Raw genomic sequence first — 20650 nt, forward strand, 5'->3', positions numbered from 1 at the left:
AAACATTAACAGCAAAACTCACATTTTTTCCAGGATTCACAGCGTATGTGAAACATGTTGGCAGGTATTTGGATAAAAATACTTCTGTCCCAAACACCGAACTCCCTCAGCTACGCTTCTATTTGCATTTTCTGAGAATGGGTCATCAGAACTTGACCTCTCCTGCCTCAGACAGCAAAGTGTTCGAACACTAGCACCTCCTATCACCTCCTGTCTTGAATCCAGCGTGAGGTTTCTTGTCATAAGTATTATTTTTAACAACTCTGGATCTCTTTTGTTACACAAAAATACCGTAACACTCAGGATACAGTTTGATAACTTTAATGAGGCTTTTCAATTTACATTCAATATGTATTAGTACACAAAATATAAGATATCACATATACATATAAACTTCTGTTTGCTTTGCAAGTCAACCAGTCTGAACTACACAAGCTACATTTATTCACACAACAAAATGGAACATTGTCGAGCTTCATTCACCGATCAAACACCTCAACAATTTACGGACCAACATTTTTTTTGCAGCTGCTAAAACAACAATCTCCCATAAGGAACAAATAATTTATATCAACAGATACACTGACATCACACTCTACGAAATGAAAAAGCCAAACTGAGCACTGACTGAATGCCTCCAGATTTCAGCAGAGCCCACGTGAAGCAACAGTGCAGAACTTATACCAGCATCAAATCTGTCCACGGCTTATCAGCTCCATGACTGAGAAAATAAATCACATACAGAAATTCTTTAGGGTAAATGAAGCCATTTCATTACAGGGTTATTTAACCCACTTATTTGTCAACTTTTTTAAAACAAAAAGGAAATAGCTTAAAAAAAAAAAATCGAAATATTTACACCTTTTGGTTTTTTATTCTCTGACTTAAACTATTCTCACATACAACGTGAATTTGTACTTTGTGAATAGTTTTGGTCCCTCAGACTGTCTTCTTGGTGAATCTGTTTTTAACTACTTTGTTCAAATATAACAACACTTCACTAATGTAGTTATTAGAAGTTAAGTAGATAAAAATAAAATAGATCTTTTTATCCTAAAACAACACCTCTCATTTTTTGCTTCTGAACAGCACACAGTCACAAAAACCAAAGCTCTTTTAGCAGCATTGAAGGCGAAGGGCCTCTTGTGTGAAGTCCTGGAAACCTTCTGGTACCTCCAAATATACTGAATGTCCTCAGCTCTTCAGACACAGACCCTGCAAAAACTGAGCATCCAGCTTTCACAAACAAAATCACCTTCCCAAAGCGGTTCCCTGCAGAGGTGTTCACTTGGTCACACACATTTTCACAAGACACATGTGACCTTTAACAAATGAAGCAGATGTACCACATGAGCATTTCATTATGTGCCCTAGGGGAACACTTCCAGAATTGTCCTTCAGTTCTGGGAGGAAGGGGAAAACCTATTTTTACAGACCAACCACTGCTTTATGCCTGTTCGCTTCAACACAATTTGTTGAAAGGACTAAAAACTCACCAATGAATCTGAAAATGTAACTAAGCAAGCTGAGCTGATCTGCTCCTGTGTTCCCACAGGAAACCTTGGGTTTTGTCAGTGAGCTGAAAGGAACACTTACACTGATGAAGCTTGCAGCTCTCCCCAAAAACTCATGGAATAATCAAGAGGTCAAGTCAAGCAAAGTGGATCATTTCATAAACTAGGAACAAGCAAAATGTCTTTTATATATACAATTGGTAAATTCAATGCCTAGAAGCAAAGAATACCCTTATGGAAAGGACACTGGACTTTATCCTAGAAAGAAGTGACTCTGCAAAGGATTTGGGGTAGAGAAAATCTACTCCTTTTAAAAATCACCTTGGAGAACACTTTTGCACTCGCATCCAGTCTTAAGAAGCCCTCCAAGGTTTGGTGGGGAGTATTTATAAGGAACCCTGTTCACTTCAGTACCTGGAAGGGAGAAATACGAATGATTTATCATTCCATTACCAGTTTTGGATGGGATGTATTCCAGAAAGAATTAAAACATCCCAGGGCATCTTTTGGAGTAGCAATATCAAACCGGCGAGTGACAACAGCAAACCACTCACAATTTAAAAGACGTGCCAAAGCACTGAGCCTTGGAATTCACTTCAAGGTACTGCCCATGCACGAGCGTTGCCTCCACTGTCTCTTCACAGGCTGTGTGAAAACTTCACTGTCCCCTCGAGCTGAGCGGCCGCGGGTTTATCTGTTTGGAACTCGGCGACTCGGATATCGCCGCGACCTTCAAAGAATTCTTGATGGAGCTGAGCTCCCACATGTGCAAGTTCACGATGTGAACGCCACAACAGCCCCTCGTGATCTTGTACAGGTTCCTGAGCACGGCCTTCCGGAGGAGAATGTAGACCCAGGGATCTAAAATCTGGTTCCACGTGGCCATTCGGAGGGCGAAAAGTATCGTTTCGCACGTCTCCTTCGAGCGGCTCTCGTTAATCCCAATCCTGGCCATGGTCACCTGAAAATGGAATGTTTTAAAATTATGCATCAAAAAAATACACCAAGAGAGCACACAAATCACCTGCAAATGGAATATTTTAAAATTACACATAAAAAAAAAAATACACCAAGAGAGCACATAAATGAGTGAAATCGTTTCAGCTTCGTCTCTGATCTTCACACCTTCACAGCATCAATGCCTCCCAGTTGCAATGTGAATTCTGTCAGGCATATAACATTTATCATCCTAGAAATCCTCTAATGTTTTACACAGGACACACACGTGTCTCTGCTGAATTACTTCTGCTGAACTTTGAGCAGATGATGGCAACCAGCCAGGGAATACCCTCCAAAACCAGGGACTGATTTGAGCAAGAAATAAAAACTTAATCCAGAATTTGAGCTAACAAAGCATGCCAAGACTGTTCCAGGGATGGGTTTTTTCAAGGACAAAGGCCACTAGCAGGTCAGAACATTTTTATGAAAGGTTTTTTCACATCTTCCTAATTAAAGTCTGCAGAAGGAATAAAGCAGTTTGATTTCAGCAAGAAGATTCATATGTTTTAAGCTGCAACAAAACATAATTTATTGACACCGGAGGATTTAGAGGTTTATAGGAAAATTTAAGCCATGGTGACAAAAGCCACCAATACCCCTCCTCTTGCCAGTGGAGACACAGATGGGTTCCTGTCCTGAGTTCCTGTGTGAGGAAAGCCTGATCTGCAAAGCCAGGAATCTTGCCATAAGGTGGTAAATTATCTCTCTCTCTCATTAATGTTCAAAGCACATGAAGACTTTTTTGGTAGAAAGATGAAACACTGTAAGGCTTTCAGTTCCAAAGCCTTTAAAGTGACAGTTATTTAACCAAGAAACGGGGTATTTTACAACTGATGCTATGAGTACACTGATTTATTGGGCCATGAAAGTTAGGGTCAGTCTGTCCAAGTGCAGAAAGCTGTATTTTCAAAAAGATACATTGGGAAAAAAAACAAAACAAAACAGAAGCCTAAAATGAATGATGAGAGAAAACTAAAGCTCAATATTCCAGCAAACCTATTTTACTCCTTTTTAAACGCTTCTCTTCATTCCCAGACCCTACCTATAGCTTGCAGGTCACCACATCTGAGTCTAAACTTGAGTGGAACAAAGTGAATGCATAAAAGGACACTGAACTTGCTTGATTAAGCATCAGATTGACCGTTTCTGTGTGGCATCTCTGGGAGCAGCACAGAAATCCCCCAGGAACACTGCTAAGGAAGCTGGTAGGACTGGCAGAAGCACAGCTGGGAACCGGTGTGAGGAGGAGGAGGAGGAATGTCTGAGCACCAAGCCAACACAAACACCAGCCAGTTCCCTGAGTCTGCTTTTCACCCCACAACCACTGGGCACATTCAGCAGCCCACCCAAACTTGAACAACTCCTTTGGCTTCTGCAGGGGATGTTTTTTTTTCAGGGTAGTCTACATTTTATTTATTAGAGGTCTAATACCACAAGCCAAATTCAGAATATGCCTTACTCATTCAAGTAGGACTGGGCAGCAAATGGGAGCTCAACAGAGCTCACAGACCAACATCCTTGTCCCACACAGCTCATGCTTGACTTAATCCAGACATACAGCTTCCTAACCTGCTTCTTGATGGACTTCAAAATTCATTTGTTGTTAATAAATGCCAAATCCAATGCAATTTCATGCTCAGAAAAAAGAACTAGTAGATGTTGCCATCGAGGAAAAATAGCTCCATCCAGATGTTGTCAAGCTGTATTATTTTCTCTTGTGTTACCCAGCAAACTTGTGAGATTCCCTTCCATTTAGAAGTAATCACCTCTAAATGAATCTATTCATTTGCTGTTCAGCTTGCTGGGCCAACATAACACATGAAATAAATCAGGGCAAGGAATACTGAAACATAATTTATGGATTCTGAGACTTGGAGAAGCTTCATCCAGAACATTCAAGTTACCTCTTCTGAACACAGAGCTTTATGTACATAGACACTTGCTTAAGCAATTCAGCTGTGAATCCCTGTATTTGAAATAATAAGATAAAACCTAGATTAACTACTAATTTTATTTCATAAAATACAAATTTTCTAGCCATATTACTTACACTATTTGGGAATATTACAAAGAAATTAAAAAAATATTTCCTTTCTTCTATCACTGAAACTAATACAAAATAATATCCCAGATATCTGAAGTTCTGAAGGCTGAGATTCCCATATAGAAATGGACTGAGAGAGCCTCATTCCAGCCCCAAGCATGAGCATTTTTATCCTAAAACACTTCATGTCTTCTGAGAAAACACATCACAAAACTGCAAGCCACTGAAATCAACTGCACCAACAGTGCTAAAAGGTGACTATGTCCTGGAGCCTTTCTAAAACCATCTGCTGATTTCTAGAATAAGACCCTAAACTCCAGCTGAGGAGGGGTAGAATGGAGTGAAGTCAATATAAATTATTATTTCTATCACATTTTCATAGTCAGTTGGTTTCTTTGCATTTAAATTCTTAACAATACTGTTCCAAAGTTAGTTTGAAACCGTACGCTATAAAAAGGACTAATACACTCCCAGGTTTTTAGTACAGGGTTCCATTGAAGCAAAACACAGCAGACAGTCTGTATTTGCTCCCTGGGCACGAGGCACTTGTGCCACTGAACTGGCTCAAGTCACCAGCTCAGGAACTGCAAGCAGAGCTCTGAGAGCAGGACCACCTCTGCAGGCACAAAAGGCCACTTCTTTCCTTCTCATTTGACTAATAGTGGGCAATAATTAAGTCAGGAAACCAATTCAAAGACTTTCTTCCTTCCCTGTAGATCCACCAGGTTACTCTGACAAAGGAATTCTGTTCCCTGTAGCCAGCAGTACCCAAATGGGGAAGTGGGAAGGGGAAGGCAATTGCATCATATTTAATTGCCTTTGATGTGCACAAGTTCATATTCATGCAGATTCAGCAGGATGACTCAAAAAATTAATCTCCAGCTGGCAAATAATAAATGTAACTCGTGACGTTTTCTAACCTATTTAGAAATGTAAGAATCCAAGTAGCACTTTGCTGATTTATTCAGTGTTTATATGAACACAGCTGTAGTGTGTCTCCCTGGTTTGCAAGAAAAATAAATAAATAAAAAAGAAACGATCTAACCAAGACAATTCAAACTTTCTTTAGAAAAGGAACTATAAAAGCACAGCTCTAAAAGCAATTTTTTAAACCAAGGGTACCTGCTTGTAAGATATAAAGTTACCCTGACTCATACTAGCCCTTACTGGCTTAAGGAAAGACCTGAGAATTCCCTGTCCCTAAAAATGAAATCAAATTTGTATCAAGCAAGGACTTGACACAATACATTAAACTTCTCCATACTTTCTGTCCAACTTTAAGCTTCACTAAAACCAAGGCTTGCTTTGCAAGATCCAGGAAGCCTGATGGAAAATTTTTTAAAAACATTTTGAAATTGTTGACTTCTTCAGTTTTGCACCAAGCAGGGAACTGCCATTTCCTCAGGGGACAAAGCTCAGTGCAACAAACTGAAAAAACTCACTCCAAAGCTTCACACCACTCTCCAAACGTAAACAGCACTAATTTAATTTAATTTCCCCTCCAATTGGAGCTCCAGGAGAACAGCTAACAGGCTGAGTGGCTGTGCTGCTCAGTCACATTCCCGTTAGTCCTCAAGGACAGCCAGTCCAAACAAGCAGCAGACTTCACAGCTGGGTAGGAAATAAGACAAAAATGCTCCTTTGATGCATTTCAGTGCTTAGGCTCTAAATCCAGGTTCTATCCTTGACTTCAGGAAACTGGAAAAAAAAGGGTCACCAAGAGACTGACACGGAAAGCAGAGTGGACAAATATCAGAAATTCTCGTCCTCTGTGGCTCAGCCTTCAGGCTCCACTTCCCTGTGGGAACCTCACAGACCCTCCCAAACCTCCTCCTCTTCCCTTGGATTTCCTTACAAGCAGTTGGGAAGATTTCCATTGATGGAATAAAGTCCATGGATTTTTCAGTGTTTGCAGAGTATTTATATTTTGTCACTAAGGCCTGCATTGAACCCAGAGGTGCAAATCCCCTTCTCCTAAACCACACAGGGCTCAAGGCAGAACTTTACTGATCGTGTCCCACTCCATGGAAACAAAACAATGTATACTTATCCTGAATTTCCAGAAGTTTTTTTAACTTTCATTATTCATGCTACAAAAGAAGCTGCAATCTGCTAATAGGCCAGAGATCATACAAGCTGCCACTTTGTAGCACTCTATAAACACAAACTTTAAGAAAAAAAAAATTGCAAAATAGGGGGAGAGAGAACTAAAAATGCATTGAATCTTCACATTTTATGTACCATTTTATATCTCCTAAGAACAGCTATGAGAAACACTGACAGCAAATTGCCTGTATCATTTGTTATACAGACCTTGCAGTACATAAACCACACATTTGTTGCAACAAAGCTGAGCATGCTTCATTCTGGTTTTTATGTGATTCTGTAAGTCAGGGTAAAAACTAGGGCTTCCAAGAAATATGCAGTGCACTACTCCTGCCATCAAAATGTTAGTGCACACACTGTTCTACTTATGCCACATAATGCTTTTTATGTTCTTGATCTGCAACGTGTTTTTCCCCTAATGTTTTCCTTTCTCTTTCCAAAAGACAAACATGAACCGTGTCTTCAACTTTTATATGCCAGATGATCGTTCAGCCTAGCAGTTAAATTTTAACTGAGCACAGTAATTTTATAGAAAACGTCAAATTAAAAAGGAATCGTAGACGAAAAAATACATGAAGTTTTCCTTCGCATTGAAGTCCAGAGGGTACTTTTAACAGCACATGCAATAATTCCTTGTGGAAAGTTTTGCAGGATCAGCTCTTGAGAAGTAGCAGCAGAACAAGGCAATCTCCTTTTCTCTCATGTATACTTCTGTGGCAAAGTAGTAATGCCAAAAATTAAGAGTGGATCCACTGGCTCACTATTCACTTTGGGAAAAATCTGTGTCTAACTCCCAAAATCAAGTTCTGGTCCAAAACAGGTAAATCAAGGATGGTGATTACTACCTGCCATGATATACATCCTTAAATGTGTAAGTTTGATTATTATCCTGATAAAAACAGCGAGTCTGAGAAAGACCTTTCCCCTGTCAGGATCACAGGAAAAACAGAATCCAAAGAGAACCCAAATGAGAAACTGCCGGAAAAGCTTTGAATTACCAGAGGCAGCTGGGATTGCCAAATCATTTTACAGAAGTTTATTTAGCCCCTGTGAGCTTCATATCTGCTCCCCTTAAAATGGAGCTGCACAAACCTGGAGGTTTTGTGGGAGTCACCGTCCCTGGAGGTGTTGAAGGTGAGACTGGATGTGGCATCAGTGCCATGGGCTGGGAACCACAGAGGGGTTGGATCAAGGGTTGGACTTGATGATCTCAGAGGGCTTTTTCAACCCCACTGATTCTGTGATTCTCTGATTCTGTGTTCTGAACAAACCTTTGTAAACATCTTGAAATGAGATTTTTCTGTACGCAAGGATTTCTCAAAATTACTGAAAAAAAAACCTGTGAAGTGCCACAATATCATACCCACTATTTGTATTTTATTAACTGCCTTTGGCATTATCATGCTCTATAAAAGGCAGGAATGCAATTATGAAGTAAGCCTCGTAAACAGAAGGTGTTGGGATTTTTTGCATATAAACTTGCAAACATTAACTGAAAGTGAAGTCTTTATTTTCTGTCAGCTTTCCCCTTAGACACTACCTATTTGCATCTGGTTTGCAGTAGCATAAATTCAGGCTGGGCTTGAATGAAGCATTCCAGGCCACCTCTCTTTGTTTCTCCTAAATAATCCAAATATTTCTATCTTGGTTTGACAGTCCTTTTTCCTTATTTCCTTTCCTCCCAGTCAAAATTAGAAATACTTTGCTTCAACTAGCTGGTAACGTAATTACTCTCACAGCTTAATTGATAACTCATTTGAAAGGAAAGTTTTGTGGATAGGGATAGAAAAGATTCTAGCATTGGAAAGAGTAAATGAGTCACTTCATCATGAAAAGACACAGCAAACACACCAAAGTCAAATAAACAACCTGTTTCCTGAGCTACATGTTTTAGAGTTACAGGAAGGCCTGATTCCATGGCGTGAGGAATGTGTTCCTGCCTAAGAACAAGGCCTGCAACCAAAATATCTTGCACAAAAAAATTAATTGCACAGATAAAATTAAAACATTCTTTACCCTCCAATGCTGAGAGGAACTTTACAGGACAACTGTAAGGGCTAGAAAACAACAGAGTATTTCTAATACTGCATAATAAGGGCCATCCTTAAGTATTCAGGGATGCAAGGACTATACATATTCATACTTATTCTTCCATTAAGGTCAGACATTCACAAATTCTGCAGTATTCCTGAGACAACCAACTTCTACTAGAAAGCATTTATCAACACCATGCCAAACTTAAGTTGTGAATTAACACCATAATTATCTCTCAGAATATATGAATCTGTATCACACCCTGATGTCTGCCATTAAACCTGGTGAGGGTGAAGGACCTTCTGGAGTTGCTCCATGTGAGTGTATTTGTCCTTGAGACTTTTCAGCAACAACTTTACCATTTAAGGTGTTTAGATAGTCAGGAAAGAGAACTTTCCTAAAATAACTATCCAAAAATGGTTATGCTGTGTATGACATTTTCCAAAGATGGTTATGCAGTGCATGATATTTTCAAGTAAGAAAGGCCTGAATAAGTGCAATATCTAGGAAACAGGAAGAATTCTCTTATACCAAACAATGGAATGTATGTCAAACTGACTTTTTAATATCAAGCACAGAATCCAAAAAATTTACCAACTCAATAAATAAGCAGAGGTTACGAACGGCAAATTTATTTGGGTGAAGTTTGGAGAATTTGATTTTTTGAGATGGTAACTTCAAAATTGGAAAAAAAAAAAAATCAGAAGTTCCTGTGAAAGTCACTAACATCTATTTGGAATAATGTACTGTGTTTCAGTTTTATAGATCTTCATAGTTTAATTCGGTATATATAATCTAAATTAAAAAATAAAGATGGAAGAAACTATGAAAGAAAACCAGAACATTATTTTGAAAATGCCACATTCTCACATGACTCACGACCTGCCTTCCCTACTTTCTTCCCTCCAAAACAATCTTGTTGTATTCTGATGGCACTGCATTTTCAGAAAAGGCTTTACGTAAGTTTTTCCAAACAGCACAAGTAAACAGATAACAAAAACTATATTTATGCTTTCCCAAAAGCCTCTGGTAAAGGGTAATCTGTCAATCGCAGCCTTTCTTCCTCCCCTGCTTCATATCATCACTTATCACCACCATCCATTTCTTCCCCAGCACTTCTTTCCTGTTTAGAGAGGATCTCAACTGCTCAGCTCCCTGACTTCTGGGAGAGGGAGGTAAACACTTGAATTACAAATATAGCCACAATTAATATAGAGTTTCTAAGCACTCTGTGATAAACTATGCCCTGGCCCACACTTACAAACATTTTTTTTAAATGATTCATATTTCTCAGAAAGGATAAGGCCTGTAAGATCTCTATGTGCTGTAAAAGAGGAAAATAGGAACAGACCAATCCTGAACAGCAAAACAGTACCTTTGAAATTCAGTATCATCTCAGGTGGGTATACGCTAAAATTCATCTCATTCCATTTCTCATCTAACCTGGAGGAAATTTGCCAGCTGTGCCTTTCATTTTATCCAAAATAAAAGAAAGATCTCTATAACCAACACTAAAAAAATGCATGAACATCTTATCCAAGGGTTTCTAGTATCATAGAAACACATCTGAATAGGTGGATTGAATTTTTAAATGCACTGTATTAAACTCTGCTGCTCTCTCTGCAGACACCTGCAAATTCTTTCCATGGAATATTTTCATGAGGACATACAAAAGCACACTCAAATTGTCTGAGTTGCTGATTAAACCTTACTCCAGGGGGAACTAAGCTGGAAAGACACTTGTGTCTTGAGACTAACAAAAGCTTCGATTCAAATGAGTGTTCTCTTTCCTCTTAAATCCTAAAATGAGTTATTTATTTCAAAATACCTTTTGGCCCATAATATTAGCAATGACAGTAACCTTTCAGCAATTTAACCCTGAGTATCAGAGGCTCATTCGGAGGAACTCAATCAAGAACAGTAATTGAATTTGCACAGTGTTAATGGATGTATCAGGAAACCCAGCAAGCAACCAAAGGATCACGACAGGAGGGAGAACAAGAGCCCTTTCTCTAGTGTAGCTCGAAAGACAAGGAAACTCATGAGATTCTTCTGTCAAGAGGAACCCAGTGAGCATTTTATTCATTCAAACTGCCCCTCCTGATCTCTTCTGACACAGCAAGGTCTGGAAGAGAAATAATTACCTACAGTCGACAATAACCATTAATGTATTGATGCTTTGGACTAGACATAGAGGTGTATTTAGCAGGCCTGCTGCTGGCAAAAACCTTTTTTTCCTTTTCCTATGAAACTGGTTCGTTCATTAAAACCACTGTGGCAGCAGTGGGCCCCTGAGATGGGCTTGCACCTGTCCTCAGAGGTGCAATGACAGCATCCAACAAGAACCCACAGGGGTGAAGCATCACCCAGACCCAACAAACATCTTCTGCCAACACATCCCACCTTTGTATGGTGTCACCAGACAACCACTCTAACAAGAATTCAACACTAAAAGCCAGCACAAGCATAGTAATTATCGTTGATTATCTTCTTTAAAATCTGAATCTTGAAAAAAACAAAGTGCAGTTTTTCCCTCTGAAAGTTTACAACAGCATTCAGAGCTGCAAGGTTAGCTAAACATATTTAAGAGTATCTCCTCCTTCAGTCTTCAGAAACACACGACTAATTTATTCTTTTTTGAAAGGAAAGATCACTCTCCCTGCTGACAGTGCCTGTGCAGGCACAACAAGCTCACAGAGGCTGCAGCTTTGACTGAAAACCTGTAAGACAAGAACACACTTGTGCAGAGCAGCCACTGGGGAGATCTGAGGGGCTGTGCTGGACAGGTGGCAAGAGCCTCACTTGGCAGAGCGTGGGCCTGCATCTTGGGACACCTCTCTGCTTCTCCTCAGCTGCACTTTCTGATCATGAAAAACCATCAGTTGTAAGAGCATAACTTCTAAGTAACTCTTTTGTAGTAGGGCAACACAACCAGCAATGTATGAAGGCATACAAACAGCATTAATAAAGCAATGAGCTTTATTAATACATGATGCCCATTACATATTAATACATGATGCCCATCACACACACAAGCATAAGGTAGTAGAACAGAAATTTAAACTGCCAGCTTATTAAAAAAGACAGAAAACAAGAATGCAGGGAGAGACTTCAAGGGTAACAGGGATCTGAACTCCTGGCAAAGTGTCACTGTGCATGGGTGGATGTGACTACACATGCAAAACAACCCAAATGAGATGTACACAGATTGCCTTGCACACCAAACTACCTTATACTGTATGCAACCAGAACTTACTTAGTGTAAAACCTGCAACAAAGTGACCTCCTTCGGGACATATGAACTGTGAGCACCCAAAATACCTGGTGGAGCAAGCAGGGTGGGATGGGGTGAGGGTATTCCAAGGAGAGCCTCCCTGTCAGCACACAGCTGCCCTTCTCACCAGCTCCAGAAGAATGTTTGCTGAAAGGACCACTCAGATCGGCTCCAGCAGCTTCCAGGCTGAAGTGACTCAGTAAATTCTAAGCTGGACACAGCCCTAAGTGCACGAAAACCAGCCATCAAGCCCCACTGCATGAGACAATCTGAGGACAAGAAGAAGTCAGAGCAAGTTCAGAGAGACACAGTTAGCATAACAAATTGGAAAGGGAAGAGATTACATGAGAAGGGACTGATAAAAATTAATCTATGCAGTAAAAAAAGCAACTGAATAAGAGTTGATTTAATCGTATAAAATAAACAGCTGAGCCCTTTCCAAAAAAAAAAAAAAAAAAAAACCCCCCAAAAAAACAGGAGTGGCTATTTTCTGGTGTATAGGGGACGTAAAACTGGAATGAAATTAATCAGATAACTGCATGGAAAAAGATCTTAACAAGAATAATTTGAATGTAGAAGTATTTTTCTCAGGCTAAGACTGTGTTCCACACATGAAAAAGATCAGAAATTTCTCCGTATCACATTTTTTTTTCTATTCCTCTAAAATAAATCCCTCCTGTCCACAATTACAGGCAGTTCTCTTTGCTACTCCACAAACAAAATTTAAAATATGTTTATCCCTCGAGCCCTACAGAATATGACATACTGAAGCCAGAATTTGCTCACACAAACACAGCTCCAAAACCAAGCCCTTTCATGACAGGCCAGATGTCAAGTCACAGCCAAAAACCAGCTTTATATAACAATTTATTTCATCAGAGGTGCTCGTCACAAAATGCTCCAGCCCAACTATTTGCTTTGGGAATCCAGCCCCTAAGGACCAAATTTATCCAGCAAGATTCACATACCCCCAGCAAAGGGTTAAGGCTCTAGTAAGGATGAGAAAAGATGACACTATGCAGAGAAGTTGATGTTACTACCTTCAGAACACATTTACCTGGAATTACCCACCATAAAGCAGAATTATTTGGACTGTCAGAACAAATGTGCCTCTGCAAATTGACTACATATATTATTGACTACATATATTATTATAAAACTCATGAATTTCACTTGTCACCTTTTTTTGTGAATTCCCCCCCCGCTCTCAGCTCCTCAAAAGCAGATCAATGTTCCCCCTCATTCTCATACTTCATTAAGGAAAGATTCCCTCACAGTGGCAGAAAAGTTGAAAAAGCTGCTCATGTTTGAAAAACAAATGAAATGGAGCTTCAGGAAAGAAATCAAAAGGAAAAAAAAAATATCAGAAGGAAGTCCCTGTCCAACAGCTCCAGGCAGAGCTCCACATAAGTCATACCACAGACTCTGCTTCTGAAAAATGCTACACATCTCCAGTAATCTTAAGGTAAAGGTGATGATTGATTATACAACTGTATATTATTACATATAATATTAAGTGTCAGCTATCTATGCATTTACACACACATAAAGGCACCAAAACAACTTCACTACCACTGAGCAGATGCACAAGTCAAGTTCAGTTCCACAGCAGACACCATAAAGGACAATCCAGGGTCTTGGGACTCTAATGACATCTAAAGGTGATTTTATCACAGGACAGTGACAATGTCTGAATACTAACTCCACTTGGAAAAAAACATGGAATTGATTGGAAATCTAATAGTGAAGTCAATCTGTAGCTGGATTACAGTACTGGGTGGACTGGATTCTGGTGGCCCTGCACATACATCAGTGGACGTAACACCAGACTAGACTGAAAGCAGAAGGAAAATAAACAAAGCAAACCCCCACATCAGACAGGAAATCACACAATGAATCCAGACTCTTGTATCTGCAAACCACATGTGGCATAAACCACACTGCCTTCCTCCACTTTCTCTTCCAAAGGTTTGTTTGGTTTCTAATTGCTTTGGTTTACATTGAGGCAATTGACTCTCACAAACATTTTGTTCTGTGTACTCTTTGGAATAGAGAACATAGTTAAAATTCACAATTCGAAGACTAACACTGACTTCTAGATTGAGCTTTGAGAAAAAAAATTGAAGAAGCAAATGACTGAAGAACAATCATTCAGGTCCTTTTCCAGATAATTTCTCCTATGGACACCTGCTCATATTCATGTCAAGAAAGACTTACTTTGGTACATGTTGATTATATTATAGAATATAAATTCATTTATATTCTATAATTCATTTCACAAATTAAAAGCCCATAGAGGTGAAGATATATCAGATAGGTAGGTCTGAAGCAGCAATTCATCATAAATCATACACCTTGATAAACCCTGGATCACTTTAATGTAGCTCTTAGGCAGTACGTTCCTGACAAAGCTTTATTCCACTGCTGGCCAAAAAATCTTGCTAAATTAACACCACACTTATAATTCTGTTTGTATTCAGTGAAAAGAATGCCATCAAAATAAAGACTGGGTAATTCAGTGAATTAATAACTGGTACAAACTCTACGATCCTAAGAGCTAAGAAAGGAAATACTCACAAAGGACCCCATCTTTAGTACAATATATAGTACAATTAATAAAAATGGAAAGGCATAACAAAATTACCAACACTGAAAAACAACCACAGTGGTTGCACTTTAGTGTTCCTTCGTATGTTGAATAAATGAAGCACCTCTTTTGAATTAAAAAAGTTTGTAGGTCTTCTGACACTCAAGGGTTTTTAAAAACCAAATTAATTCCTACCTTTGAGAACAATTATTTTACCTGAAAATAAATGTCACCAGAGGATAATGCTTCTTTTTCATGGAATGTAAAGTCATCATTTGAGTTGCTCTCCTTAAAAAACACTCTCTGGCTTGCCTCAGACAAACTTCAGGAGATGTCTAAAGTAACTGGAAGGAAGTTCACCACAAAACTTGCTATACTGCTGTGACAACTTTGTTTATGCTCTCCACACTACAGCCACGACACTGACAGAAGCCCACATGAATTTAAACTATGCTGCAGAGCAAGACTAGAAAAATTCTCTGTGATATGAACAGAAGTGAAAGAGGTTTTGTGCATTTCAGTGATGCAGACGTTTATATCCAAACTTTCTCCCTGAAGCCTGTGATACTGGATTAATTAAGTGCTACCTGCCAGATACACCCAACTGCTGCAGCAAGGTTAATATCAGTATCAATTTAGAACTAACTAATCTAATTTAGAACTAACTATCTAATTTAGAACTAACTATCTAATTTAGAACTAACTATCTAATTTAGAACTAACTCAGGTGACTTCATACCCTACCATAGGCAGTGAGCAGATGAGATACAGCTGATACAGATCTCAGATGTAAATGTCTGTATTTGTTAGCTAAAACCAAAACTGCTCCTCATTTATCTCCCTGGAAAACTAAGGGGCCTTGTTTCCAGGAAAGAAATTAGGATTTCATAAAGCTTGTAACTTAACATCTCTGACCTGAGCAAAACAATTCATTTTCTCCAGATAGGTTTACTACACTAAAAAGAGTTACAGCTTTATACCAGCTTTATAATGCCATCACACAACAGCAGCTGTCAAATTCCTTCCTGTATCACAATCCTGGTTCCTTTGGCTTAGAGTGTGCCCTAACAGGAGCAGCACTTACCACTCTGGGAGAGCCACAGCAGTGACAGCAGAGCCCCAAGATACAGCTGGGATGGCTGAGAGAGCACACCAACTGCACACAGCAGCTTTGCCAGTCAGCTGTCCAGATTACAAGCCCAGCTTGCTCAGGGCTAAACCAAACGTTATTTTACCCCACTGCCAACTCCTGTTTCTCAACACGACTCTAAAGCAAAGCCCTTAATGCCCTGTAAATGGAGTGGAGGATTTTTAAATTCTTAACTGTTACCTGCCATAACACAGTTCACAAGTATAGCAGTAAACTGTGAAAATAACAGCAAACAGGCTGCTGCAAATAAAAAAGTTACAGGAACGGCAGTACAGACTAAAAAGACTTCCCACTTCAAGATTTCACTGAATTTGTGGACAACCTCAGTATTTGTTCCGATTTATTCTAGCCACCATTCTGCTACCACTGTCTGCTTCACAGCACTGGAAATACAGTCCTCACAGTCCCTATATATTTAGCTTACTCGATGTATTTTGTTTATGCTCAGCAGTGGAGAATAATTACCAAGTTTTTTTATAGATGCATAGGTACATGCATTATGGACAATATGCATTAAAATTAGTATCACTGAGCAAACAGAGCTGTTACCACAGCTCAAGCACTTTAAAACCTGGAGATAAAAAAGTATAACTTTTATACAGTGATGTGCATTAAACATTGGCAAACACATTAGGCTCTTACCAGGAATGGACTCCAGCAAATGCAAGAAACACACATTATAGCCAAGAGCTGAATGATCATTTCAAAATGATGAGATCTGCCTTGTCTTTGTTGACTTTTAAGTTTGACTCTTAAGAGGGTAATTCCTGTGACAGCATTGCACAAGAATGAAATAGCAAGGGCCAGTAACCCAAGGCAAGAAAAAAGTAAGAGATAAAATCTGTCTTCCCAGTCCTCAACATGTTCTGTTTTATAGAAGCACCAGGTCCTCGATGCTTGAATTTGGTAGGCTCTAAACCTAAGAATAGGCAGCAAAGCTATAAGAACAGCAAACAGACATACCATAGTCAACATCATTTTCACATGTCTAGAAGTCATTTTTGTAGAGTGAAATATTGGCTTAGTGACTCCAATGCACCGTTCAACGGCCATCACACTGCCCAGGAAGAGTGGGCACAGACCAAAGAAAACCATGCAGATGCCAAAAACACTGCAAAGAATGTTGTACTGGTTAAATCGGATCCAGTCTTTATCCGACGCATACACAAACACTGCAATGGCTCCGTTGATGAGGTGGCCGAAGAGATCTGTGACAACCAAGCCACTGGCAAGAAGCAAAAAGGAGGCTTTTGATTTCTGCCTGAATCTCTGGTATGCCTTCATGAGAATTGCTATGGCGAGGCTGTTGGACAAAATTCCCACCGTCATGAAGATTATTGAAAAGAAAACTGAAATTTTCTTCTCCGTGTGGCAGGTTGTGTTCCTCAAGACTCCAAATCCAGCCAGCCCTGGTGATTTTGAACCGTTCATGGTTAGGAAGGGAGGCCCAGCCCTCAAAGCATTTCAGCAGTCTTGCAGTCAAAAGGCATCTGCAATATTAAAAACAAATATACACAACACTGTAAAAGGCATACCAATGTTCAAATGGCATTTGAAGCAGAAATTCCATAATATTAGTCTGCGGTACAAATCTAATTTTCCGGTTTTCTGTGTGATATGATATGGCATCACATCGTAAGCGCATCAGTCACAGGGTAAAACAATTATCTGCATGCATTATACAATGCAAATATAGCCTACAGGATCTTTAGTCTCTGCATTTGTAAGATACACAAAATAAGGTATAAAAGACATAATGCACACGTACATGCAGTAAGAGAAACCATACAAACCATTCTGGTGATTAACCTACGTTAAACAAACGTTTTTGCAACACACTCCTAGAATGACAGTATACGTCAGCCCAGCCACAGTAAAAAGTGAAATACTCAGACTGGAGCATTTAGAGATTATAATCACACTCCATTTCTCTTCTCCCTGTTAAACATTTATTTTCAAAACAATGTCTTAACATCTTCCAAATAATTCTCCTCTCACAAGTTCTTGTTTCAAAGCTTTATCCTAACCGACACTGAAGCTTCCCAGAGCCCTCGCAGAAGCTCAAACTTGGTTTTTAGACCAATTCAGAAACCCATTCTGCGAGTTGCTTTGCACTTTATCTCCCATCTCTACTCCCGGGATATTTCTGCCGGCAAAAAAAAAAAAAAACCTCCCCCGAGGGGGGGGGGGGGAAAGGTACAGGGGGGGGAAAAAAAAAAAGGCAAAGAAAAAGAAAATAAAAAGAAAATTAAAGATAAAAAAAAAAAGGCGTTAATAACCCGTACTACAAACTGCCGCTGAAGTCTCTCGGTTACTGAGCTACCCCGGGAACCGCGCACGCCGGAGCCAGGGGCATCTCTGCCAGCCAGGAGTGCTCCACCGGCAAAGCCCAGGGAAACTCCTCAGACGGAGCCCGGCACCAAACTGCACCTCCCTACCCACATTCCCACCTCCCCACGCCCCCAGCGCGACCCTCGGCGGTGCCGGGGGAGCGGCGGCCCCTCCGCCCTTGAGCGCGGGGGCGGGGCGGGCACAAGTGCCGCGGTCCCGGCCCGGCCCTGCCCGCTCCAGCCCTGCCCGCTCCAGCCCCGCCGCCCCGGCCCTACCGCGGTCCCGGCTGGCTCCGCTCGGCCCCGTGTGGCTCCGTGGTGCGGACAGAGGCGCTGCGGGAGCTCCGCCGGCCCCGCTCCCACACCGGCCCCGCTCCCCGCCCGGCCGGCGCCGCCCGCCGCCCGCCCTCCCTCCGCCCCCGGCCCCGCTCCGTGTGGCTGCCCGGCCGTGTCCCCGCACTTCACCGCTACCCCGGCGCTCCCGTGCCCGGCCGGGCTGCGGGGCGGCCCCGCTCGGGCGCTGTCCCGGGAGCCGCAGCCCCTGCGCTCCGGTTCCTCCGGCTCCTGCCGCCGCGCCGTGCCGGGGTGCAGCGCTGTCCCCGGCCGGGAGAGCCGGGCTGCCGTGTCACGGCTCGGCCGCGGGGCACCCCGGCCAGGCAGGGCGGGTGCCTGCCCACCCTGCTGCACCCACGGCGGTAGCAGCTCATGGGGCAGCCAGGGGAGGGGTTGTCCTCAGCCACAGCCTCATCTCTTCGCTTTCCACGTGCTTCTTCCCAACTACCGCCTTCAGGGAGCTCGGGAAGGGGTAGCTCCCAGGAATACTGTCCGGGATGTAGCTGGGCACATCACCTCACACACACCCCTTGCACCTACCGGGTCACGTAGAGCTCACAGTGTTCCTTGGACAGTTTCTCCACTGGAGAAATACAGTGAGAACACATCCAGATGAGGCATTAGTGATATTATGGATAAGGCTAGACAGTCAAAGGTTCTTCCTTTCCCATCATGTAGTTTTGCTGTTACAACTTAAAGTTATAGATAACTTTTAAGTTCTTTCATCCATTAGTGTCTGGGACTACCAAATGGGCCTGAATGGGAATTTTTATGAAGAACTCTTCTATAAAAATAGGCCAAAATGTAAAATCAAAGTCAGATTGCAAAACCAAGCTATAAAATGTTACAGAATTTGTCATGGGCAATAACAACGGAGAAGTTACATTTACTTCCATTGAGACACAGCCTTGAGTTGTACTATTCCTGGTGCCACAAGACAATTACTTAAAAATTTAAATTCTCAAACATACTACAGTTTTTGTATACCTTCATACCTTGAATACTATGGGTACAGTTTGCTTCTCCCTAATCCACCAGCGAGGAAATACAGACCAGGTAAATCCATTCTTTCAAATAGTATTTCAGGTCACCTACACAGACAGTTAAAAGCCCCACATGATGACTTTCTGCCTCAAAACACATGTCAGATTTTGGCATTTTATCATACAAGGAGCAAAAATGCTCAGTTTGGTCTGATTGAGACCTATAAATTCCCATAAATTCTTAAGACAACAATAAAATATAAAAACATCTCAAAATACATTATTGCCCATTAAAGTTCAGGGGGAAATAGTTTCTTTTATGTTTCCCTGCCCAGAAATAAATAGAGATGGAGATCTCAAACTACAAACAGCTTGCTCCATGCCCTTCTGTCCAGCCAGATTTCTTCACCCATCCCTCCTGAAATGGGGGGCAATTCCATTTGAAAAGAAGCAATGAAGTTGGTACTTCAAGACCCTGCAGTCTGGGAGGTAGAAGCTAAAACACCATTATCAGGTAGATCAAGACAAAGAGAAGAACAGGAAAACCTCAAGACAGCTGTTTCAGCGTGCTTGTAAAAATGTTGTTAGGGTAGGAAGGGAAAGGCAGGCCTGTAGAGTGCATCCTGAGTAAAGCAGTGCTCTGCCAAAAGGAGGGAGAGGAGCATTTCAGTTGCTGCAGAGATGGAGAAAGAAGGAAAGTAAATACATAAACTTTCATCTCTTTTTTTCAGACAAGAGGCATCAAAGAGTGCTCCTGAAGAGGAGCTCCAAGAGCACGTGGTGCCACATGCCAGTTCTGTGCTGTGAGCAATGCAGCAGCACGGGAAGCACTGGCATTAGCAGGATGGATATATCTGGAGCTCTGGACACATTTGTGTGCTCCTGATACAAGAATAACTGAAATAATGGCTTCTCTGGGGTGGGGTGGTTTTGTAGAGTTATGGCTAATTAGGATGGTGATTTCAGAAGGTGTTGGAGGGGTGAAAACTGGCAATGACACCAGCACAACTAAGTTTTTCACAGTGACCAGTGGTCAGCTCCGTTCATTTGCTGTTACTAATGAAGACAGCAGGAGTGACCAAAATTGTCCCTTCACAGCCTGTGCCGTGGGTCCTGCCTGGGGAGGCACTGCTTTCTCAGGGGGGAACAGCCTTTCTCAGGTCGTACACCTGAGCAGGAGCTGTGGGAAGGGACAGGAGGGATTAATGTCATCTCCATCAGGGCAGTGGCTCTTCCTCTCACAAACTGTTTTCCAATCAACCATGATGGAGCAGGTTTTGATTGAACTCCTTACAT

General features: G+C 41.2%; 1 protein-coding gene across 8 annotated transcripts; it reads right to left on the minus strand.

Moving 5' to 3' along the window:
* Positions 1-305: 305 nt before the first annotated feature.
* Positions 306-18780, minus strand: PTGFR (prostaglandin F receptor). Of its 8 annotated transcripts, none has more exons than XM_027649246.1 (3): positions 18499-18780; positions 16351-17198; positions 306-2475 (listed from the first exon to the last, which is right to left on the minus strand). In XM_027649246.1, exons 2-3 carry the CDS (start codon positions 17137-17139, stop codon positions 2173-2175), a joined length of 1092 nt encoding a protein of 363 aa, XP_027505047.1. In that variant the 5' UTR covers positions 17140-17198; positions 18499-18780; the 3' UTR covers positions 306-2172. The 8 variants fall into 8 exon arrangements, with proteins under 8 accessions (XP_027505047.1, XP_027505045.1, XP_027505050.1 ...); XM_027649244.1 differs by lacking the exon at positions 18499-18780 and adding an exon at positions 18315-18408; XM_027649249.1 differs by lacking the exon at positions 18499-18780 and adding an exon at positions 18159-18217.
* Between the last annotated feature and the right edge of the window lie 1870 nt (positions 18781-20650).

The sequence above is a fragment of the Corapipo altera genome, unplaced genomic scaffold (assembly GCF_003945725.1).
Source record: "Corapipo altera isolate COAL_440 unplaced genomic scaffold, ASM394572v1 112, whole genome shotgun sequence".
NCBI lineage: Eukaryota > Metazoa > Chordata > Aves > Passeriformes > Pipridae > Corapipo > Corapipo altera.